Genomic DNA, 25,118 nt, shown 5'->3' with positions numbered 1-25,118 from the left:
ATGCGTGTTTCCCAGTACGTTTAGTAACAAAAAGCTGACTTTCCAACAAAAAGTACTGTCGATGAAGAGCACTTTACGGGCAGCTTGCAAACTCGCGGTTTGAAGGTTTTCCTCTTCATGCTCAGCAACTGTAAGCCGTTAACCGCTACGACTGCAGGTTTTCGTTTACACGAACTCGCTCAGGCTTCGCTCACACTTTTCACGGACATAAATATAGTTTGCCTAAAAGCTTGCGACATCAGCTATCCCCACTTTTAAGCAGCGCTAGATCTGAGGCTTCAGTAGGCGCGAAAACCAGCGGCCGCGCTCCAGAACACACTTTCTTCAACACGCCTTGCTCTTCCCAGCGTAAGCACGGCGAGACCTCCTTCAAGTTCACCTCGTCTTAATTGCGCAGTCGAATTTTCGCATGCGCCTTGGCAACTCGCCTTTGTGACGTCGTTGAGCACAATGCCTGGATTGGTGCGGTCTCCGACACCCTCTATGGGGGCGTCGGGCTCCGAAGAGTCTGTGGTTGACTCGCTGACAGTCACCGGTACACGGCCGTGGTAGAACCAGTAGCTCCACTGCGTAAAAACAGAGAAAATCTGTGGCGAATGATCTGAACGCTACTTCTATTGCATTCAACTGCGTATGCTTCCTTACACACTTAACGATTGCCATGCATGAACAATGCAATGCCCGTTTGTGCTCACTCATCAGAATGTCAGAATTGAAAGCCAGGGAAAGTGATGTCAAAAGATAAAGGGAAATGGGGAAGTGGAGGGGGAGAGCGCTTGCAGGGAAAGATGGTATTGATGACAGCACCGTCATAGCTTGAAGTTTGAAGCTTATTTCAGACTAGAATATATATATATATATATATATATATATATATATATATATATATATATATATATATATATATATATATATATATATATATATATATATATATATATACAGTCGCCTAGGGGACCGCCGAAAATGTAAAACCGCCTACCCCCGGAAAATCCAAATTCGCAACAAAATGACACAATGCTCAGTGTTACAATTTCACAAAGGCTGTAACAGTGCAGAAAATTAAGAACAATAGCATAAAACAATAGCGAACCCTTAAGCCGCTGCCTCCAACCGGGCGCTAACTATAGCCACGAGTCGCAACATGGTTGCTGTTTGGAGGATGAAGAGCTCAAGTACTTTATAAGTTCTACAATCTCAGTAGCAAATAAAATATTGGTGTAGACAAGCAGTTCTCAATAAATGCTGTGTGAATCTTGCCCTGCGTTTCGGGGGCCTGCTAGCTATACGGCGTGCACCGACTTCGAGCCCACAACGGGTTGCTTAGAAGGCTTCGCGCCACGACGTAATAGCTCACCTTGGTGAAAAAGAGCGGGTCCTTCGGGATGCCGTACTGCCAGGGCCAGACGTTATCCAGGTACCAGACGAACATGGCGTAGACGAGGCAATAGCCACACACCACCAGCGTCATGCCGAACAGCGTCACGTTGTCATACGGCGAGCCGGTAACGCGAAAGTTACTCCAGCGCGCCCCGTCGTCTGCGCGGCGACCGCGAGAAGTGCCACTAAGCAACATTCACTCTCATTTTTTTTTTTAAATCAATGTGCGCGGTTAGGCTTTACCCAAGCGGTATCAAGGCGACGCGCACACGCTATGCTGGTTCACGTAGTGGTGTTTTGTGGGCCGCACAGGCAGTCGATTCGTTCTGCGCTGAACGCGCGGAATAATTTCACCTGGACAGTTCGTGTGTAAAGGCCAATGCTCATTTTTTTGCAACTTCCAGAAGCGGCCATACGTTCACGTCGTTCACTTCACCCACTGTCGCGCTTCGCCTCGACGTCAAACATCCCCCACATTTATATTTTTTTCAACAGCAATAGGCTCATCAACCACAGCTTTCGGCAAGCTTGTGCCTGGATATTGCGTGTAGCCAGAGTCTAGCGTTGCGTACGTATGCTGCCAAACTATAGCCAGAGTCTAGCGTTGCGTAAGTATGCTGCCAAACTACAATGTCAGCAATTCCAGAGTTCGCGCTAATTTGACGGGCAAGGACATCACGAAATGTGCCACACAATGTTTCCTCTTCTGGGACCGTATATCTCCCGAACTCCTGAGTACGTACGTGGTTCTTAATTTCTGAACTACACAGTGCCAATACTCAATGTTCTTTCTGCCTTTTCTTTTTTTGAGGCTAATGCCAGGCGTTAAATGCAGGCAGAGGTCTTGCAAGAAGAATGCCGGCAATTTGTCTACGATGGTTATACGAAAAATGAGCACTATACATACTTCCTATAAAAGGATAGGTTGCACCAAATTCTAAAGCACATCTTTCGTACATAAGCAAATTCTACAGAGCCACGTCACAATCCAGTTAGCTCTTACGAAAAATAAAAAGAGAAGGCCCAATACACAGGAAGTCGGTATTTGTGCTCGTTTCACTGTTGCGCAAAGTGAAACCTATCGGATGATGGTTGTCAACGAGGCAGTGGTGAAGTGTTCACTATTATCCATAATTAGTCGTCGTGTGCAGGTTAATGTCCATCCGTCACTCGTGAGAGACGGAATCACTGTAAAAACCGTAATATAGGTCGACACCCTAAACTTTTATTCTAAACAAATGAAACTAAAACGGTTTAAACCGGTAAAAAATGACTGGTATACAAGACGGGGATCAACTTTTTGCCGCGGTTTTTTAATATATATATATATATATATATATATATATATATATATATATATATATATATATATATATATATATATTGGGGGGTGGGAGAATTACACGCCAGCACTTATGAGCTTCTCGCTGTTACTAGTGCCTAAAGATAGCATTCTAACGAAGATGTCATGGGCAGCGACCTCCAGAACAGAGGCGAATCAGCGACACTTAATTATGAGGTTTTACGTTCCAAAACCCCCACCGCAAGCCGTAGTGGGGGACTCCGGATTCATTTGAACCAGCTGGGGTTTCTTAACATGCACCTAAATCTAAGTAATCAGCGACACTCAACTGTTCTCTTCGTGCAGGGAGATGATGCGGAATATCCAGTGCACGGCCATGTTGGGGAAAATGGAGCTCTGTATCTTCTGCGCGACGGAGAGGTCCACGTACTCGGCCGACCCGGGCACGTCCATGAAGAAGATGGGCACCTCGTACGTAAGTGTCCACAGACACACGGTGGCAAACACGGCGTACACCGCTGCGACCGACAAATAGAAGGAACGTGAGGATGAAGAGCACATCCCCCCCCTTTTTTTTATGCCATAGAGGGGCACGCTTGCCATAGAGGGGCAAACAGGCCCAAGGTATGTGCAGGTATCTTGGCTTCGCAAGATAGTACGTCACATTTGCCAGCTCATCCATCAGCGCAATGAGATGCACTACCTCTTTCAAGCAGCGCGTTAACCCTCGCAAAGCGGTGTCGGCATTTTGTGTCATATTCCAAAACAAAACATCGCATTACTGGCTTGCAACAAACGCGAGCCGGAGCAATGCGGCGCAGATCGCCCGCCAGCCGCCTCACGATCACCACTGCCTTCAACGCGCCGGTTACTTACATGTTCGCGTTAATGTGCATCTTGTCAAGCGATAAACCAGCATCAAAGCATTAAATTGGACGCGTTTTAGTTGCCCTCGTTCTTACAGCGAAGCTCTATATGGATAGGATCTGGCGGATCGCGTCCACGCGTAGGCAAACAATTTTTCTTACGTGGGCTGGTCCCGAAGATTGCGTTAACACCATCATTCGGTATCGGCCCATGTATGCCGGGCCGACCCGCGGCGGAGGCGAACCAGGCGTAAAGCACTCCTGACACGTGGGCCGATACCGTAGATAGCGCAATACCGGGCCGACCCGCGGCGCAGGTGAAGCATGCGTTAAGCAATCCCCATACTTGGGCCGATCCCGAAGTAGTAGAATACCGGGCCGAACCGTAGCGTAGCTGAAGTTTGCCATTGCGGGGCCCACATACACAGCGCCGCTGGTCATCCTTCTTCAGAGTAGAAGGGCACCTAGTTTTATTTTTTATTGTTATTGCGGGTTCATAAAAACGATGCAGCGAGATAAGTTGAGAAAGTAGATTGCATGTTCCTACGTGTTATTAAAAAGTGTGAGGCTACTCACGCGTCTTGACGACACAGCTGACGAGCAGGCAGAAGAGGTCGCAGTAGACAGCGTACAGCATGATCATGGCCAGCACCAGTGTAAAGTCGCTCTGCGGCAGCAGCGCTGGGGCGCAGAACAGTGGCAGCTTCATGAGCGCCGTCATAAGCACCGCCACCACCGACATAACCAGCAGGCCGCTCATGTACGCCGACAGCCAATACGCCACGTCGGACACACCCGCGATGTGCAGCAGCTCCTGCCATGCCAAAGAGTGAGAACTTTCGCAAGGTAAGCCTTCGAGAGGAGGCATCCTTAACCCATTCCCTACCCTACCGCACTTATCTGGAAAGCGCGACACGACACACATTAAGCATCATATGCAAAACCTTGTCAGGAAACGCTGCTGATCTCTCAATACTATGGCTACTGAAAACACTCAGTATCATCTGTGGGCCTTCTTCAACATTCAACATATAGGTCATGTTTCCTGCCCTCTTAACCCTATGCCACCCCTGCAATGACTAGCTCCCTCTCCTTGAAAGCTTACGACGAACATAGAGGCGCATTCTGGTTCAGCACACGATTCTTGACCTCGACGGACTCCTCCAATATGTAAGCTCTGAACGTGGATCAAAGTAAATATGGCCAATGGGATCACACCATGCATATTCCCGCTCTCATTCAGTGATCTCGCAGTCACGAAGGCGCCCAGTTTGGTCCAGGTTTTTCATGTCTTCGTCGGCGCCGACCTAAGAATGAAGCTTGACAGGGAAAGAGCGTGTCCTGCTTCTGTAGCGCCTAAAAACCTGGGCAGCGACACCAAACATACGACACCGAAGGATGCAGGCAATGTGCTCAAACTTATCCGCAAACACAAGATGTACTGATTCTTTTTTAAGCTTTTTGTGTTCGAGCTGCACACATCCAACAAGTGAAATCGCCAAACTCTTTGCAGCCATGAACCCCCGTATTCAGGAATTTATTTTAACTTCAACACCAAGCTTGACTTGAACCCTCAACTTGAAGCCCATGCTTGAACTGGAAGCCTGGCATGAACAAGCCCAGGACGCTTATTGTGTTTCCTTCGACGAATTCACGACAGGCGTCGTTCAGATCAAGTTAAGCATGTGCTTCAAGTTGAGTTCAAGTTGAATACGGCGGTAAACCAGCAGCGGGGCTTGTAGTATTCACGAAAATAGCATGACTGTAGCATGAAACTAGTACGAATCTGCTGTGCCAGTGGTATGTTTAACGTGCCAACTGTGCCAGTAGTTTGTTTAGCGTTTTCACAGACAGTTTCCGCTGTCATCGAGGGAAACGTGTTCATGTTTACCTGTGCGCGCGTGACACCGTGCTAACTAATTTAGTTAAAACAAGTTGACGGGCTCGTTGGTTTGAATCCATGATAGAATGGGTAAGCGCGACTGAACAAGGACGCAGAAAGAAGCAGGAACGCAAAGACAGCGCTGTCTGTGTGTGTTTCTTTCTGCGTCCTCGTTAAGTCACGCTTACATATTCTATCATTGTTAATTTAGTTAGTAAGCGAATGTTTACGAGTTTATACCGCCTATAAAACAACTATCCTTACTTCGTACAGCTATCTACTAATTTGCTATCGCAATCGGTGCTTCGCTTTCGGGCGGAACTACGATTTTTTTTTTCGCTCAATAAGCCATTTGATGCTTTCGCATTAATAACGCTTCGCCATACTGTGCGATACAGAGGTCTATCTCGACCCTACTGCTGAAGTGACTGTGCGATCTATGGGGACTTGCACAAAGCGCCTATAGGAATAAGCTCGTGGAAAGAAGGAAGTGCGACGACAGTTTGACGACGCTTTGACATCACGCAGTGGTCGAACAGAGAGCGTCGCTTCGTGGTGCTGCGGGCGTAATCAACTAAAAATTCGACGTTAGTTATTTCGGTCTATACGTGGCTCTTATAAATGTAAAAACATGTACATGAGCTTTCATAGCGATAGCACTTATGTGGACACTCCAGGCGCACTTCCGCCGTCGGCGGCGCCGTGAGGTTCCGTATAAAGTCCAAGGGCGATGAAATAGTCGCCGAGCGCCCTATGCTGTATGTGGGAGTGAAAGCATGCGAGGGTAAGCCGGCGATCGTGGCTCAATCTCGCGCACACAAAGAATGGAAAGTGGAAAGGAAGCGCGCAATATTCCGTAGCATGCAAGGCTCTGGGGTAGAGGGGAAGGGAGGGAGGGGGTGGGGGGCGTTCTACACTGGGCCGCTGTATCTTGAAAGCCATCTGTGACGGGGACGCCCGCCGCGCGCTATTTTTTTACGGCTTAGTTTGCGTTGATGCGAGACGCAGCACAGCGCGAAGTTCTACTCGCTCGCTGCTGCTGCCGCGCTTCCTCACTCCATCGTTTTGACAGCAACTTTCCGCGGTCGAACGAAATTTGTTCCTGTTTGCTTGTGCGCGCGTGACGCGTGACACGATGCTCGTTGATTTAGTTAGTATGCTTATGTTTACACGTTTATACGGCCGATCAAACTACTATCCTTATTTCGTATAGGTGTCCACTAATTTGCTGTCGCAATCGATGTTTCGCATTTCGGGCGAAACAGACTTTTTTTATAACAATTCCCTTCAAATTTCCATTATAAACATGTGCGTAGAATAAGTAATTAGAAAGATAATAGTTAGCTTAGTTAGTGAGTGGATTGCTTTAGTTTTTCTTGCAAATGATGGTCCACCTAGGTGAATAATCTAGGGACGCAATTCGAGTAAATTTTATGGACTTTCTGATTTTGAATACAAGATACACCTGGTATAACGGCGGCACCGCAATCTGCTGTTCACGTCACGGAGCGAGGCACGAGCGGACCCTGAAAGTGTAGCTTCGTGGTAGGCATTGGTTTCAGCCGAAGAACAAACACTGTCACGCTGGGCTAGTGAGGCAAGCTGCACCGCCAATGCGCACTGAAAATGATATTGCACGTGCGTTCGGCATAGCACAAATATGATAGCATGCTTCGACTGGCCACCACATTATCTCAAAAAATTAAGGAGTGCTTGGTTTAAAGAAAAATCTTGTACGGGGAGACCAATTTCCTTGCATCCACGTCTCGTGGGTCCGAACAGAAATATTTTGTACGTGCAAGTTCTCGGGCCCATTTCTCGTCTTCACTGAAGAAAGGCAAGCAGAGTTAACTCTTGGAGAGAAGAAAACTAAGTATAGCGTGTAAAAATCAGCGCAGTATAAGAAAGTGCAGGCGAGAGCAGAGCGAGAAGGCATAGTACAGAGTTGAGTGTTTGTTGGGTGCCGGTGGGGACACTCGGGTCAAGTATGTCAAGTCCCTGCGCTCATGCATACATCATGCTCTGCGGGCAAGGCTTTTACATTATCTGATCTCTTTACAACCTCCAAGAATATTTAGTGTCAGTTTATTGAGCATTCTCTTTCACACAATGGTATGTTAAAATACAATGATCGAATATTCATATACTATGATAGTGGTTACACACAAAAAAAACTGAAATAAAATGAAACAGTGGAAAAGACGCAAGCACAGGAATTAAAAGCTGCTGAAATAGCAGCCTGACTGGATTCCTGACCCTGATAATTTAGAGCAGTTCGCAGCAAACAGCGAGAGGAAATAGATGTTTATATAGAAAGAGAAATGTCCTTTTAATATTTGCAACCTCTGATAAACACCTGCACGTAAAAGAGATTACGACACCGATTACAAGCTTTCTCTGTTTCAGTAAGCCTGATTGTTCGCCGAGTGGTCAACAACACGACGGTAACTTAGTCTGGCCGCTGGCGCTTTCACGGCGCACTTCCAAAGCCTATTCGGATCGCAGCGTACGCAGACAAATTCTTTATTGTTAGTCCAAGCATTCAAGCAAAATTTAGTTACGCAAGTTACGGAGTGGAAGGGAAGGTGAGTGCTCCCCCCTCCCTTTCTTCCCCACTTCCGAAGCCACTAGATACGACATATAGCAACGCGCACGAGAGGCGTTTATTTCACATTAAACGAAAGCTACACTAAAGCGAAAAGTTTACATGCTCCCAACAATGATCTACGATAAACAAATGCACCGTGGCCCAGTCCAGGCTTTAGTCCTCTGCTTCGCAATAAGGACGACACTTCGCCGGGGCTTCCGCTCGGCCTATAGCTTGCGAAGCTGCATAGTCTGTTGCGCCGGACCCGATATCGCGCAGCCGACGAGGAGTCGGCCGCCGCGCCACTACCTTCATGCCGACGGACTTCTCGTCCGCGATGCGCTTGACGGCGACGGGCGCAATCACGATGAAGCCGTACACGACGCAGAGGTCGGCGATGCGACGCGCGCCGCCGCCCCAACCCTTGGCCTTGGGCGCCGGAAAGCGACGCGTCTGGAAGTACACCGGCGGTAGCGGGTTGTTCAGGCGCGTGGCCTCGGAGCGCGCGACCGCCAGGTTCAGCCCGGACACCATGGGCAGAAGGATGCCTGCGGGATTCAGGAATCGCGCGACTTCGCAATGAGCTACAGGGGCCTGTCCGCTTCGGGCACGGTGCGCACAATTGTGCGCGACATCACCTCAAAAGCGGGAGAACTGATGATGATAATGATATTAAATACGTGTCGCATACATCCTGATAGTACATGTGCTGCAAGTTTGAACGTGTAAAGTGTTTTAGTAAAACAAGTTCGGAGATGTATACATGGCTCCATGTTCGCTCTCGGTGTCAGTATGCCGCCGTGTAGTGCGTTCCCCCCCCCCCTTTTTTTTCATCTTCAAAATGGTTTACCTGAGGCATATATTTCAAGTAGCTGAATAGGAGCTTTCTATTCATGCTATTCGTAAATTAATTTTTCTCATAATTGGCATTCTTGTGGAGAGTAAAACCTAACTGGAGAATTGAAAATCTTACTTCGTCTTGCAGCTTTCCACAATTATGAAGATGCAAGAAGCGTGGTGAAACTAAATTTTCAATAAAAATAATTAATCGGCGCCTGAAGGGATTATTCGTGACAACATTCCTACGCTAACAAAGCATAACTAAAATGTTAACTCCGTGGCATTGAAGAGCTCACTCTGCACAAGACGGTAGCACAAGGTCACTGGGAAAGCTAACAGCATAAACTGGTATCATCATTAACATCATTTAGTCTAATTCACGGAGCAGGACTCTATGAAGTATTTACAATTTGCCTCTGTCCAACGTACACTTATTCCATTCACTTTACCACCGCGAATTTCCTGCTGTGATCCACCCGGCCCTCAATTCCATTCTCTGCCAATGGTGGACCGTCACGTTTTGTTCTATGGGATGTTAAACTCGGCTTCCTTAAATCTACTCTCATTTGAGTGATATAACACAGGCCAATTTCTCTATATCGCTCAACGATGTGCCTTACTTCAGCAAATTGTATGCTTTTCACCTACACCTATTCTATTTTCTGCTTTGCAGGATACTCCCTCTGTGTACTCTCCGAGTGCTCTGCTGAAAGAACCGAGACGAGGACCTCATCTACTGCCTATAATGCCTCTGTCAGGCGGGTCAAGCGTCACTTAGAGTGGGTGTACATTGACGTTAGTTGCGTTTGCAGGATATCACAGGGCACGGTTTAGTGACGCTCGCTCCAGAACGCACTTGCTGGCGAGGGCATTCGTCGAGGCGTGTAGCCTCAATAGCAGTGCTTCAAAAGTCAATAAAGTACTGAATGCAGTGTGGGCAGTAGTTTTCATAGCCTACATTGTTGTGTTTCTTTTTTTCAAATTTCATAAGCGTCCTCGAGTCATTTGAAATAGGCATGCACCGTCATTCTTCTTCTGCAAATGAAAGCAGAAGGCGCCAACGCTTCGCCGCTCTAGCTCAGTGCTTCACTACCAAATGCGCAGTGCGTCGCACAGGCAGGCAGCTCGGGAGGCGCAATTCTGCGGACACTGTCCAAAGCCCTCCACATTGTCAAGTTCGCCGTCTTGTCAGTTCTGATCGGATGACAGAGGGCTGCTGCGGCCTCTCCGATTGGCTCAAAATACCAACATGGAGAATTTGGCCATGCGCAGAATAGCGCCGCGGGTCCTGGATGCAATGCCGTCTTGTTTCGGCTAGTGACGAATTATCATTTGGCAAACATTGCCCCAAATGACAAATACCTACTGTGTCGGCTGATTTACCCGTCGATACTGCCATCACTTCCAAAATTACAATCTCGTGTAGCAGCGCATCGCCAAAATGACGCTGCGGCGAGGTGAACACGCTCAATTGTGTCATCGAGTCAGCTGCGTGGTGTGACGGCAGTGTTAAAAGGCGATCGTGGAATTGGGGTGTGTATAACTTGAGACAAAACCGATCGGGTTAAAACACATGTGGGTGTGCACCAGTAGGCAGTTGGATGACTTGCCATTCATCCAAAAGGGTGGCTGTTTCTTGGCACCGCTGCCCACAAAGGTCTGCCTGGTGTAGAATTCCTGCCAGGACGGGAATCGAAGCTTGTAGCTGAGCTCGCCCTGCTCGGCCCGTTCGAAAACGACGCCGTAGTTGTTGGCCAGGCCCAGCGCGTTGGTGCGCACGGACAAGTTGGCCACCATCTCGGACTCGGTGGAGAACGGCTCCAGCTTGACAGCAGGAAAGGCTTGGCGCAGGACCTCCTCGCCGGTAACGTTGCCTGCGTATGGCATCGGTGAAGTCGCGCACCACCCGAGTCACCACTCGCGCTCTTAGTTCGAGCGATACCACGGCACGTTTGTTAAATGACAGCGAAGTTATGTTCGTCAAAACGCGTTTTATGTGCTTTTGAAAAGCACTGAAAACAAGATTCTCTAAATTTGTTATCGAACATAGCACCAGATATCAAGCGTGTACGTTTCAATGTTAGTCGAAGGGCTTTTGTTTCACGTACGAGTACTGCACGCCATCGGATCTGTTAACGGTCCTGAGCTAAGCATGCTGTTTTAGCTCTGGCATAAAGAAGTGGACGATTATCTGTACGAGCACGAATCAGTGGCATCGGTGTAAACCAAACAAGAAAGCGCTAAACACGCGCAAGCATTTGTGGAGCTAGAGCCCTATAACGTAACTATTCCGATCTGTTTTCATTCCAATCTCCTGGCGTCAAATTTACGTGACCACCGATGCAAGCAACGGGCGGTAACCCGCAGCGTTGTTTGAAAAACCCAATCAAACGCGCTCCTCGTTTATAGGAGGTCACTTCTTATGCTTTCAAAGCGAATAGCATTGCCTACATTGTGCAGATTTTCTTGTCGAATTGGCTGACAAGAGGGGACAAGCACGCTCAAGTGGAGAGGTTTTCGATGGGGCCGAGCCAGCACAGTGAAAGTATAGATAACCGGATGAAGAAGGTGGTGCTGGCGTCTGCGATTGATCCTCTGCTGCTTACTTAGCTTGCGGCGGCTGGCCTAAAATCACGGCGGCGTGCTACGGGAGGTTAATGCCGATAAAACGGATCCTAAGCGAAAAGGAGCTGGCAGAGCGCTGTTGTATACATGTCGAAAGGGTTCGATAACGTTATACTGCCACGGAAAGATGCTTATTATACGTAAGTAAATATATGCTCCTCGGCAGCTCCGACGAGCCAGTGCCAGAGCGATCGGCGATCAGCCATCTTCTATTCCTTTCGGAACGGGGCAGTCTCCGGCTATTCAGAAAAAAATTACGTTCTGTTTGGCATGTTAATGCGTCCTTAACGCGCACACGCCACTTTGACGCGGTAAGTTTTTGTGGTTTTGTGACGTCGCGTGACAGACAGACGAAGTGGACGCAGCCCGAAAACGTTCGATCAATGGCAGAGTATTGTGTCGAAAAAGAAGCGGAATCAGAAATAATCATTTTTCTTTTATTCGGTCGAATCATGCATAATCAGTGTGCGCACATCATATCAGATGGGGCGTTCTCGCGGTTTTCGTGATGTTGCGTGAGAGAGGGGCAAAGTGTGTGTAGGGGGGGGGGGGCGAAAATATTTTTTAACCAATCGCGGAGGGCTGATTGCAGAATTGGAATAGAAAGGTTAGGAATAGCTTTACGCTATAGCGCCTCTGGACACGTACCTGGCGCCGGAACGAAGCCAATGGAGGAAGGGAAGTTGATCGAAGGCCTGACCACGCTGGGCTCGTCGGTGTCGCTGCCGGCGAACGTGGTGCCAACGGTGGGTATGGGCAGCGGTGTGTCGCCCACGCTGTAGCCGTTGCAGTGCAGGTAGTTCTGCACCAGCGTCAGCAGCAGCGGCGTCAGCACCTCCAGCGCCGTGATGGCCCAGTTGCGGCGAAGCCTGTACAGATAGACGCTCTTCCAGAGCAGCAGGCGCAGCTGGCGCCAGCGCAGAACCCTGTACGGGAAAAGCCGGAACAAGGGCATCGGCGTGTCTCGCTGTGGTCAGGTATAGGCTATATGTATATAGACGTCTACAAGAGTTCATCTACTTCCCTGCTTCTCTTCTTCCTCTTTATTCCAATGCGGAGTAACCGGCCAGAAAAAAAAAACGCCAAAAACGCCAAAGAAAGGCGTTTGCGCGTCTTGGCGACATGCAGTCAAGTAGCGGTCATGAGGTATATCGAACTGAAGATTTACTTTTTGCTAACTTTGTGTTCTGTTTGCTTGAACAATGACGCCCCCTCCCCTCCTTTGTTTTTGTGGTTCCGCAACATACACCAGCCTTATCTCCTACTGTCTATCTCCTATATTTTTACGCCCTATACATGGTGGCACTTGCGGCTGGTGGTTGCAACCAACAGTGAATTCCAATGGCAGATTCGAAGTAGCCGACGATCTCTGCGCCGGAGCACTCCACTACGGCAGAGGACAACAGAATGAAATGTGCGATTGAAATGCAGGCACTCCGGCCAGGGCAACTGACAGCGGGCGCTCGCACACATCCGCTTCCGAAACGCCCACTACTCCTCGCCTTTTTTGTCCTTTCCGACCTTTACGACTTGAACTCGCACACGCGTTGTGTTTAGAAGTTTCGTGTTTGTTTTTAACCTCCTGCGCTCTAATGGAAGACACCCCTTGTAAGTCTGCGTCTCTCGTCTGCCGTGATTGTGTGTCGGGCACATCGGAGGACGCACCGAAGCCCGCGATCACTTCGGTGGCAACACATCGAGACAAGTGCCTTGGAACTGCATTTCAACAAAAACAGTAAGGGCTGCTAGAATGAGAACTTCCGAAAAGAGTCCTCGTTATCTCTCCATTCGAATACTGGCGAACGACATCGTCGACGAAACGCGCAACTTTCGGTCTCTAGACCGGTGGCCGAAACGATGTCAAAAGCTCGCTTTAATACACTATATCTTCCGAAGCTTCTTCGTCGCTCGAGTCCCAGCTGGTCTATTTGTAACTTGAGCTAGATGAATCGTCGCTCTCCGCGAGAAGTGAAAGCACAAGTTGACGATGCGCACATCATAGCAGTATACGTTGGCTGCGAGTGGCCTGACATCACGCGACTTCCGGTCGTCTCCCTCAATTTTCGCGGAGTAGGGAAGTAGAGAGCGTTGCACCGTGGAGTGGATGTAGTGGCGGAGCTGCTCTCAATCAGCCAGTGAAAGATACGGGAGGCACTAGCTCTCAACCTCCCAACGGAATAGACTTGCTCCGCAAGGAGCACAAAAACTACCTGAAGTGCTCCGAATCCGCCATTGGAATTCACCGCTTAAGTGTCACTGCTATCACAAGAGCAACATGCTACTCACATCGTGGACGGCTTCCTGCTTTTCCTGAAGTTAGCTTGTCAAGGTGAAGTGATCGCGTAAGGACAGCGAGCGGGCGATCCAGGCCAGCAGGTCGTTCTGTGGAGGCACGGTCTAGCGCGTTGACACGCGCGTCACGTTCGATGAGTATCTTCGTCTTCTCCACCTCGAGCGCTTGGCACAAGCACACGTGGTGCCGTTTTTCGTTTTCTTCTTTGCTTTATACACATGCGCCGAATAAACTCCAGTATTTACACTGACGAGACTGTGATGTCAAATTCCACCCCTAAATTTACGCATGCTTCCATCTTGTCTGACGAGTTCTCCATTATGCCACTTTAGCAACTTCGAGTCACTTTACCACTGCTTACTGGATTGCCAGCGTTTCTCCTCCTCGAGGAAAATGACTTAGCAAATTACACTTTGTCAGCTTGGCCTGCTATATTGGACTCTCCTGTGCTGCTGTCCTTCGGTGCTTCAGTGCTGGGAAACTGCCACTGGTATAATATATGCATCGGCGTACAGAAATGTATCAGCGAATCTCATCAATTTAATTTTAATCTCACAGGCCATTTCTTTCTTCGTTCACTGTTTCTTTTATTTTTTGTTTTTGTTCATTCATAGTGACGTTCAAAAAATAACATCTCTGTCCTACTTCCCGTTAAAATATTTATCACAATTACGTATTTCTAAAGTCGTATTTCTAATAAGTTTATGAAACACGCTCGGCTCTTGGCTACTCCCCACGAGTGCGTAGGTGCCACTGATATTAAGGTTATCATCATCGTCGTCGTCAGACTCCATTCCTGAATCCTCATTGCTGCATCATTGCTACACAATAAGCATCATCAGTATTGTCCAGGTGGGAACCGTACGCGCCCTGCGGCTACTCTTCACGTGCTTTAACGTACGCTCAAGTACAAGGACAACGTCGCTTCGTCCTGCTATTCTACTGCCGTGGACACGTCCGTACTGGACAACCAGTCGGAACCACCATTTGATAGATGGCTTAAGTATATAGACCTTTATCATTGTGATCCCGTGGCCGCCGCCATGTTTGATCACGTGTTGACGCGTCCGTTGCTTGCCTCGATCAGCTACGTGTTTACAATGGATTCGCACGACGCCCGGTGCGGCTCAGCAAACCTGTTCCGGCGTATAATGTAAACAGTGGCTAGGTCGACAGCATGAAACTTTGGCCACAGTTTCAGACATGTGAGCACTGTAGGAGCTCATTACGCCTCGTCCAAACGGCGCAAGCAGCGTATACAGTGCTTGTACTAGAAGCGGGGCTAGAAATGTATTCCAAGCTGTCCAAACTTTGCGCTTGTGAATTAAACCAGGATCAGTGTGAATTTCTCTTTGTTCTTTATTTAGCTAATACTTTGAGAGTTCCCTGGGTATCGCCGGCGAGAGCTGATGTGCTCTCATGCGCTCCGCTCACCTGCGTTTTCTGAGCGCCCAACCCCTTTCTGCACCCCGAATTTTGGGTCTCGTCGTGTCCGCGAAGGGATTCCGCACGGTCTGAGAAGTTTCGGCCGTGAGAAACCAGTTTGTTTCCTTTCAACGGACTTTTAATCGCCCGATCAAGCGAGCGAGAACGACCTAGGACTAGCACGGTCGCTGCTAAGCCTAGGCGTGGTCGCGTCGAGCCACCATATGGCGGCCTCCGAGCAAGCAACCGGATTTATCCAGCGCCTAAATCTACCCACTACGAGTGCCGCGCCCGAAGCACTGGACCGAATGTCACGGATTTCCAGGATATCTCGTTGTTGGATTTCCCAGAAAAGCGCAGGAAAACACCCACGTCCGACGGCCCCCCATCCGACTAGAGAACATAAGTGGGATGGCAAGCCGTCCTCACGCTACGCCAAAAGAAGAAAATGGCGAATGAAAAAAAGGCAACTGCACAAGGTACCGCCCCTACCCTGACGACCAGCTCCACATAACCCAGAAAAAGGCTGGCTTCCGTCCAAGACGACGCCGCCACCCCCTGTCATTACCCAAGGACGATTTCAAGATTGTTCTGAGGCCACACAAAGGCCTGTCAATCAAAGAATTGACCAGCCCCCAGATCGCTGATGCAGTTACCACTGCATAGAACCAGGTGACCGCAATCCAATTTATACGCTTCATTTACGACCGGACTCCAACATCGTATATTGGTGTAGACACCGCAACATGTATAGAGGGCGAAGTGCGATGCCTATCTCGCCATTAACGGCCGTCCTCACCTTCTCAACACCTATGTGGCTGCTCCCGACGGAGCTTACCGTCGGGAGGTGTTATTAACGGGATCGAGCCCAACACCAGTCCAGAACTCAAAGCCAGCTTTCGAACACATGGGGTGGAAATCCTGAAAGCCACAATGCTTGACCCCTCGAAGACTGCAGTCATCGCCTTCGTGGGCGACTACTTGCCGATATACGTCAACTACAGAGGAATTGAGAGCTTCAGTTTGGCCTAGTTGGTGTTTACTGCATATCATATTGACCTCTTGCGCTGTCCAAGTCTTCATTTGCGGTCAATATGATATGCAGAGAAGCTGACCTTCCTTCTTACCTCTATAAAGCAACCACCAAAGTCTGCCGAGTTTGCCATCAAACCAGCCACCGCCCGGACGTGTGCCCCACCCCGAACGTCTCGGTATGCCACACGTGAGGAACGCACAACCCTACAGGCGGAGTGCAGTCTCATGTGCGTCGCCTGCCGCGAAGCCCACGCCAGCGGTGACAAAGTGCAAGCGTCGACTTAAGCCACTACCCAAGAGATCTGCCTTGAAACAAGACCTAGCCGTAAGTATAGGGTGACGCAGCATGCAGCATATCGCCCGCGCTGGTTCACCTAAAAACTAGAAACGTCGGTGGAATCGTGATCACCTTCCAAATCGAGAGCCTCGTCCAGAGCAAGTACGTACCTCATCCCGGTCCAGGGCCCCGAAGCCAGATATTCAGGTCTGGAAAAAAAAATTTCTGCCACCATCTGGAAGACGTTGAAGCAACGAGCGTTAGGTGTTTTGTTTACTCCCGGGTCTTCTTCGGCTGTGGCGTAAGACATCGATGGTTTGGGATCATCCATGTCCTTCAAACACATTGTGGTAGTGAACGTATCGGCGAATCTGCGAAAGGAGCGCATCTGAGCGGAGCTCCCGAGGAAGACGGCTCTTTACATACGCCTGTACGCACGCCGCCTAGAAGAGCGATGGACGCCTAGCGCCATCTATCGGACAAATACGCTCACGTGATTAATTTAATCTACCCGTCTTTTCCGATTGATCTCGTCTAGACAAATCGTTTGGTACCGGTCCCATATGTACGCGTCTACCCCTTGCCGAGTTAAACACCTCAAAATACGTCCGAAACCAAAATTTGCTTCGCTTGGGGGGGGGGGTCAAGGTGGGCCTAGAATTCGGCTTTCGGTGCGATCTGTGTGCGTTTCAATTAGTAATTCCATGTATACCATGTTTATGTAGTATTTATTCGTGGCTTTATTCATATGCCACCGCCCATACGGTTTTATTTGCATGCCAAATTCAGTACACAACTGTCCCCGGATGGGTACCCCTTGTGGGTGTGTGTGTGTGCGTATATATATATATATATATATATATATATATATATATATATATATATATATATATATATATAGCGGAATGAATATATATTATAACGGTCCCGTAACGGGACGGTTTTACTGCGCCGTTATAGGATATATATAGGGGGCTAGGGGGTGGTGTACGGGTACTATTTTAATGGCCACAATCTTGAATTTCGGAAACCGAAACTATGACGCCAGTTCGTCTTTTGAGGTCGTAATCACGTGGTTCCACTTTTATCCGCCATATTCGGCCATTGCGTCATCATTGGCACCCGAATTTGACGCCATCTTTGATTTAAGATTCCTAAACTATGCTGCCATCTTTAAATATGACGTCACAATTACGTGGATTCACTTCTATCCGCCATATTCACCCGTGTTTGGCCACCATCTTTGATTTGAGTTCCTAAACTATGCCGCCATCTTTGATTATGACGTCATAATTACGTGGATTCATTTCTATCCGCCATATTGGATTACGACGTCATCATTGGCACCAAAATTTGGCCGCCATCTTGAATTTGAGATTTCTAAACTATGCCGCCATTTTGATTATGACATCATAATCACGTGGATTCACTTCTATCCGCCATGGTGGATTACGACGTCATCATTGGCACCAGCATTTGGCCGCCATCTTGAATTATGACGTCAGTCACGTGACATCACCAATCACCAATTCGGTTGCTATTGATTTACTATGGAGACCGCCATCGACGTCATCAATTGGCGGTCATCTTGGATATATCAGTGACGTCACCAATTGGGTTGCTATATTGGTTTTTCTATGGGGGCCGCCATCTTGAATTTCTCGTACTGAAAATTTCACACCAAAGGGAAATGATAGCAGGCCCCGAGAAATCAAGAAACGTGATGAGTAAGAGCTAACGCTCATAAAAACCACTGCTCCCAAGCAAGCTCAGCAGACGACGACACCCTTTGACCCACCGGCAAACTGCAGGTGAGTTGGGCCAGGGCTGTGTCTCCCACTCTTCTGATAACCTCAAATCCGGAATATCAAAAGATTATAAATGAGAATAGGCAGCGGGAGCGCCGGAGTAACTGAAATGCTGTCTCTCTCGTGCGCGCGCGTTAGCGCGTTGGTAGCGTCTGCAAGGGAACATCATGGCCGTGCTCTAAGGGGTGACGCGCGTGCTCTTTCATTGAGCGCGCGCGTTGCCCCTCTAGCCCCGCTGTTGGAACATACAAAAGCTTCTTCGCTAGGCCTCGCAGTGGCGCTAGTAGTACCAGGGCATGCAGCAAACAGACAACTCCCCCACCTCCCCGTCCCATCACAAGAACAGACAGTAGGAATTCCCTGTTCTTCTCGGTAGCAAAATTGCCAGCGGGCACTAAAGACTAACTCGTGGCCGCGGGCGATTTCACCGCACCTCACACTACATTGGAATACAACAGACACCCCCAAAATGGAACTCGTTGGAATACACAGCAGAGAAATTAGGCTTTCACTTGGCCACCCACCAAACAGCGCCAATGAGACTGGGTAAAAGTGTGAATAGAGATACTTTCCCGAACCTCACGTTCACATTTAACATTAAGAATGTCCCATGGTCAAACCTAGACGAAAATCTAGGCAGCGACCACTTTATTATCGGTACATCAATAGCGTCACCAATATTACACAGGGTAATGGGCAATGTCATACTGGTGAATTGGGTGGCTTTTCGAAAACAGCCTTTCCTGGAGCAAATACCAAGTTACCCAAGCCTGAGCAGTGCCCAAGGTGTCCCTAAGGGAGCTGCAACTGTACCCAACTGTGTGTGGCCAGCTCTGTGGAGTATTCTATGGCTTCCTACAGAGGGCCGCTATGACTGTGTCTGTAATGGATGTGGTCAATAAGGCGTTGCCATCTTTCGAAGAGGTTGAGCCCGCTGTCCGAGAGATGGAGATGGCGTCGATCGACCGCCGGTGTTTCTGCTGTGCGAGCGACTTTCCTGGAATTCTCTTCGTGCGTCTTGTGGATAAGTCACTCACTTGACTTTTATCCATTTTTGGCACCATCTTACGATCACGCCGACACCAACGGATTTTCGCTTAATGGGGCATATAATGCTTTCGCACTAAAATGCATGTACTCTCATTTCTGGTATTTTGTGTTATTTACTGTGCAACACGCTGTAGTACTGAACATGCATTTCTGCCTTCTTCCTGTGTTGTGTTCACCACTCGGAGGAAGTAGTGACATGGTGTAGATGGCGGCAGAAAGGTGCCAATGCACGCCATGCACCAAGAACACTGGCCGCATGGCGTTGATTGTGGAGCTCGGCCAGCAATAAACGAGAGCTATGGAAACTTTGATGGAGACTGATTACATTATACACAACATTTTACTACTTATTTACGGGATTCGGGGTACTCCAATCGCCTTGATATATCACATCTATAAAACAGGCAACAACGTGTCAGTTAATCAAAAATGCTGCAGATCCAACGTGCCCTGTTGGAATCTATCTACAGCGAAGCTTACGAGGCAGTGTTCACGCGCACCTTCTCGTCGGGCTCAAGGATGCCCTGAACGAGGTGCTCTGCAACACAATGCACCTTTGAGCGGAACCAGCGTTAATAAGGGGCAGAAAGAGGCAAGCTGGCGTTCTGCACCTTTGTTTGGGGGGTACCCGACCTCAACTTGGAGGCGCAGATGCGACTGTCCACACGGTTACCAGGCAGCGCAACGTATGCGCGACGTGTAAACCCCTGAAAGTTTCAGGGGCTTAGCAACGTGAGGCAATCTCCTCCGGTGCCCTCTCTTCCATCCCATCGCGGCTCTCTGCCTCGCAGCCCCTCGCCCTCTGCGCCGGCGACCAATGACCCGCATGCGCAGGCCGGCTTCCCCTCTCTACCTGCCACTGCTGCGGCCGCCTTGGATTGGCGTGGGGCCCGCCGCGCACGCCAATCTAAGCGGCCATGCTATGGGTGTAGTAGTGTGAGCCATCACTTACAGATGGCGTCGCCATCCCCAAAATTCCTAAGCGCACAGCCACAAGGCTAGACGAGCTTCTCGTTAGGCTGATTAATGAACTAGGACCAAAAAGTAAGGAAGCTCTAGTTAAATCAGTGGAAAAAACGTTAAAAGATAGAAGAATACCAGACAGTTGGCAACAAGGTAGAATGCATTTAATTTATAAAGGTACGGGGGAGAAAATAGAATTCACTAGTATAGACCATTGACCATTACATCGGTAATATACAGGTTAGGAATGCAGGCAATCAAATTAAAGCTGCAAGCATGGGCTGAGAATAATGGCCTTTTGGGGGAACTTCAGAATGGCTTCAGTATAGGTAAACATTTGGATGATAACTTATTTGTTCTTACTCAGTGCATTGAAATATCATGAGTAGAAAGCAGACCGTTGTATGTGGCCTTTTTATACATTACCGGAGCCTATGACAACGTAGACCGCAACATTTTCTGGGATATTCTGGAAGGGGAAGGCTTAGGCGCCAATTGTCTACAGCTTTTGTGAGAGATTTACCTAGAAAATACCGTTTGCGTTGAATGGCAAGGGATGAGGAGCAAGGAGAAAGTTGATATCAACAAGGGACTGAGGCAGTGGTGCCCTTTATCTCCACTGCTACTTATAACATACATGGTGAGGAAGGAGAAGGTGCTAGAAGGAATATCAGGTTTAATCTCATACAAACAGGCGGGCACAGTAGTAGAGCAGCAGCTTCCAGGTTTATAGTATGCGCACGACATTGTGTTGCTAGCTAACAAACAAAATGACTTGCAACGTCTGGCTATTATATGTGCAGAGGAAGGCAAGAATTTAGGTTTGAAATTTAGTGTTAGAAAATGAGGTGTTATGGTATTTAATGAAAACAGTGAACAGACAGTGGAGATACAGGGCCAGGAAATACCTTGGGTAACAGAATATAAATATCTTGGTATATGGATAAACGAAGGCAATAGATATATGGAAACACATGAAAAAACAATAACAGTAAAGGGGAAGACAAATGGCAACCATAATGAAGCACAGAGCGCTATGGAGATACAATGGGTACAAGGTGCTCTGGGGTATGTGGAAAGGTGTAATGGTTCCAGGACTTACTTTTGGAAATGCGGTTGTTTGCTTGAAAACCAGGGGTACAACAGGACTCGATGTCAACCAAAAGTCAGTGAGCCACCTCGCATTGGGCGCTCACAGGAAGACTGAAAATGAAGCTGTGCAGGGTTATATGGGCTGGACAAGTTTTGAAGTGATGGAAGCTCACAGTAAAATTGATTATGAAGAACTACTGAGGAATATGGAAGAAAGTAAATGGGCTGGTGGAGTGTTGATGCATTTATACAAAAAAGAACATTGATTCAAAGTGGAGGAAAAGAACTAGGAAGCTTAACAGCAAGTATGCAGCCTGTAGGATGAGCAACACAGCAACAAAGAACATCAAGCGGAAAGTCAGAGAGGCTGAAATAATCTCATGGGTGGCGGAAATGGAAAAGAAACCTGCCATGAGTAACTACTTATGAGAAAAAAAATACGAAATCAGGAAAGAAACAATTTATGATAACTCAAAGGGAAGCTCCTTACTTTTCAAAGCGAGATCAGGATGCCTTAGAACACGCACCTTATAAAGCAAAATATACAAAGGAAGAAGCATGTGCTTGCTGCAGTAAGGCTAGGGAAACGATGGAGCATGTTTTATTAGAATGTGAAGATATCTGCCCAGCATACGATTTAGGCATCTCTGGCCTCGTTGAAGCCCTTGGGTTCAGCGAAAGCAGGGGAAAAGTAAACATGTACACAGTAGAGATTAGTAAGAAGTGATTGGAAGATTGGTGGAAGAAAAGTAGGGAAATGACAAACAATGGAGGCGTGCAAAAACGAACTTCACAATAGGGGTTCAGAAATTTCGGTAATGAAAATTCGTGTTTTTTTTTTTTTTTAAACATAGGTAGGACATTAGGCAATATAATAACAAGAGCTTGGTGGCGCGACCGACCACCCCGTTCCAAAGTGGATGCTCATAGCATCCATCCATTCATCAATACACTTATCATGATGTTTTTCTTATATGCCAAAGAGTACTAAATTATGATTCTTAATTATATATTGAGTACTTAATTATACCTTGAATACTAAGTCTGTTGTTTAGCTATCGTAAACACCAAATAATATTCAGCATCGTCAACTTTTCACGTGACCTATGTGGTTCAAAATTTTAGTGATTTGTGGCATGAATTTAGTGACTTTCCATGTGACCCTTGCAGTTAAAAATTTTAGTGATTTGTGGCATGGCTTTCTGGTTAATGGCTTCTTGGTTCCTGAGCTAAGAAGTCCTTTGTGCTATGATTTCTCGGATTATTTTGCTTGTTTGAAGCGACGCGTTCACAAGCAGAAAAGTAGAGGTTTTCGGCTGTGTGGTATGCAGCCTGCATCATACGCAGATCCAGACTGCAGCTGCTTCAACTCTGCAGAACGGCATACCACTGAATCTTTGCTTGGACATTGTTGCTTGCATAGCAGTTGGACGGAATCTAGCGAGCAAAACAGCTTAGAAAATAGACGCTGGGCTTCTGATACTCGCTGCAAACAGGTAGTATCAGGAACACCTCGCCCCTGCAGAAGCAACCGTGTGTACTAACAAACAAGGAAAAAAGCAAATACCGGAACCTGAATGTCGTCACTTTGTTGATTTTGAAAGGTGACAACTTTCAACATGTAATTGCCTGTAGCACCAGTCATCGCCAATTCAGCAGTATGAACAAAAAGATAAAGTACCAATTCCCCTAAAAATGCTTTTGTGAATAGAGTTGACAGCCAATTACCACCTGCCCTGTGAAGCTTCAATGCATAGGTCTATTGCAGTGTAGCTCAGTGAAATAAAGTAAAACCTACTTGAAACCCTAAAATGTCTTGTGCGCATGCTAACATTACTATATATTCTTTGAGTGACTACCAAATAACCTAGCTTGCTTTTCGCTTTGGATTAGTTATCCTCAAATGTGCAGCTGTGGACACTTATTCTTGCAGAAGAGTAGAATATTTGCAGCATCAGACTAATATGCTTGTGATGCCAGTAGTAATTACTATCCTTGTTTGAGATCACTGCTATTTCCTTTCAGTAATCCACAAGTAGTACCTTTGAATTCTGGCAATTTGCAAGCTGGCAAGGAGCATCACTCGTATGCAAAGATGAAATTTTGTCAACACGAGCAAGAAAGAGCTCTAGTGTTGATAGATAAGGCTATAAGTACCTGTTTCTATATAGTGTTTGGAATATTAAGTCCAAAATAACTGGGAAGGTTTGACTTTTTTGAAACTCAGATCTCACTGAAAAAGGTCAGCATTTGCATGCAACATTGTGCACAGCAGCCTAACAAGGTTCCCAGTTGTAACAACTTAAGCTAATCTCATGGGAGCAACAGGCATTTAAAATAATACAGAGTTGGAAACTGCATGAAAATCTCACCTGTGTTTGCTATTGTCACAAAATGTTCATGCTGGGAACAAAATGGAGTGAAATTAGGGGCGCTTTCAAGGCTAGCGCGGGGGCCAATCATTTTACCAAAAGGCAGCACATCTTTAGGTGCCTACTGTAGCTTATCAGGCATTTGCACCTATTACTGCGATTAACTTCTTGCTGCTTGAGACTGCTCATCTCTGAATGTCTAGTTGCATAGCCTTATTAATGGCTGGTGTGTAACATGCTTTCGTGATAGCAATAGCTTACCATATTTCTCGTGCATTTTAATACATAAAATATATAATTGTTCAAGACTGAAAACACGAGATGAATTGTTATTAACCAGCAAAGAACATTAGTAAATCTTAATATAGAAAACAGTGAAAACTAGTGACAAAATTTTATGTGAATTAACTATTCGCCCAAGAAAAAACACTTGTATTCAAGACAGCCTATAAAATCGGACTGAATTGCACAGCAAGTTAGGTGTCATGTACATGTGCAGTGAATTTGTTTTATTGCTAGTCACCTTTGCTGTACGAACTTGCCGAGGCATTAAATGCAATGTTAGCCATAAAATTTGCCAACACATATATTAGCGCCCCACACCCAACTTTTGTTCACCAGCACTTGCTGCATGACACCCCTCAGATTATTCACAGTCGAGATTTTCCACACCATAGGCGTCAAACGGAGGTAGTACTGATGACCTATATTAGCAAGAGACAGTACAGAAGCATGCAGGAGAAACTACAGATGTAAAAAATTAAAACTGAATAATGTGGTTTCACATGCCAAAACCACGATTTGATTATGAGGCACGCTGTAGTGGGGGGACTCCGGAAATTTGGACCACCTGGAGGCTCTTTAACGTGCACCTAAATCTAAGTACTCCAGTGCTTTCGCATTTCGCCTCCAGCGAAATGTGGCCGCCATGACCGGGATTTGATCCCATGACCTCATGCTTAGCAGCCCAACACAATTGCCACTAAGCAACCACGGCGGGTACCAGAGATGCAGGCATTGCTGTCTTCCAACTAAATCATGGTTTGCATTACATGTGCACACAAAAAAGCTCTAACTTGCAGAGACTACATGAAGTCAAGAAAAACGCAATCACATTCCTAAAAAGAACATTTACATTTCACTAGACTTCTATGATATGAAGAAGTTATGGTACTCATACCTTCGTGGCAATGTACTGGTTAGCAGTTATAACTTCACAGAATGGTTGCAAAATGAGACTTGAGAAATCATTTTGCATCCTCACGACTTGTTTACCTACCACAGTTCCTGTCTTTCTTTTAAGAGCAAGGGCATTGTGAA

At 47.3% G+C, this 25,118-nt stretch overlaps 1 protein-coding gene across 1 annotated transcript; it reads right to left on the bottom strand.

Annotated features, from left to right (window-relative positions):
• Nucleotides 1-278: 278 nt before the first annotated feature.
• On the bottom strand, nt 279-13,910 carry LOC142578250 (phospholipid-transporting ATPase ABCA3-like). Its single transcript, XM_075687651.1, has 8 exons — nt 13,770-13,910; nt 12,132-12,409; nt 10,469-10,732; nt 8,328-8,566; nt 4,126-4,363; nt 3,013-3,201; nt 1,358-1,539; nt 279-566 (listed from the first exon to the last, which is right to left on the bottom strand). Coding segments are annotated over exons 1-8 (1,680 nt in total). The 5' UTR covers nt 13,772-13,910.
• Between the last annotated feature and the right edge of the window lie 11,208 nt (nt 13,911-25,118).

Source organism: Dermacentor variabilis, chromosome 4 (genome assembly GCF_050947875.1).
Source record: "Dermacentor variabilis isolate Ectoservices chromosome 4, ASM5094787v1, whole genome shotgun sequence".
Classification (NCBI taxonomy): domain Eukaryota; kingdom Metazoa; phylum Arthropoda; class Arachnida; order Ixodida; family Ixodidae; genus Dermacentor; species Dermacentor variabilis.
Note: the sequence above shows the minus strand (reverse complement) of the source record. Positions and strands in the feature narration are given on the sequence as shown.

Excerpts from the sequence above, each read along its gene's own strand:
- LOC142578250 (XM_075687651.1), bottom strand. Across the intron at positions 10,733-12,131 it reads TGGCTTCGTTCCGGCGCCAG|GCAACGTTACCGGCGAGGAG; the intron begins GTACGTGTCCAG and ends TGCCATACGCAG. Across the intron at positions 1,540-3,012 it reads CTCCCTGCACGAAGAGAACA|ACGACGGGGCGCGCTGGAGT; the intron begins GTTGAGTGTCGC and ends GTCGCCGCGCAG.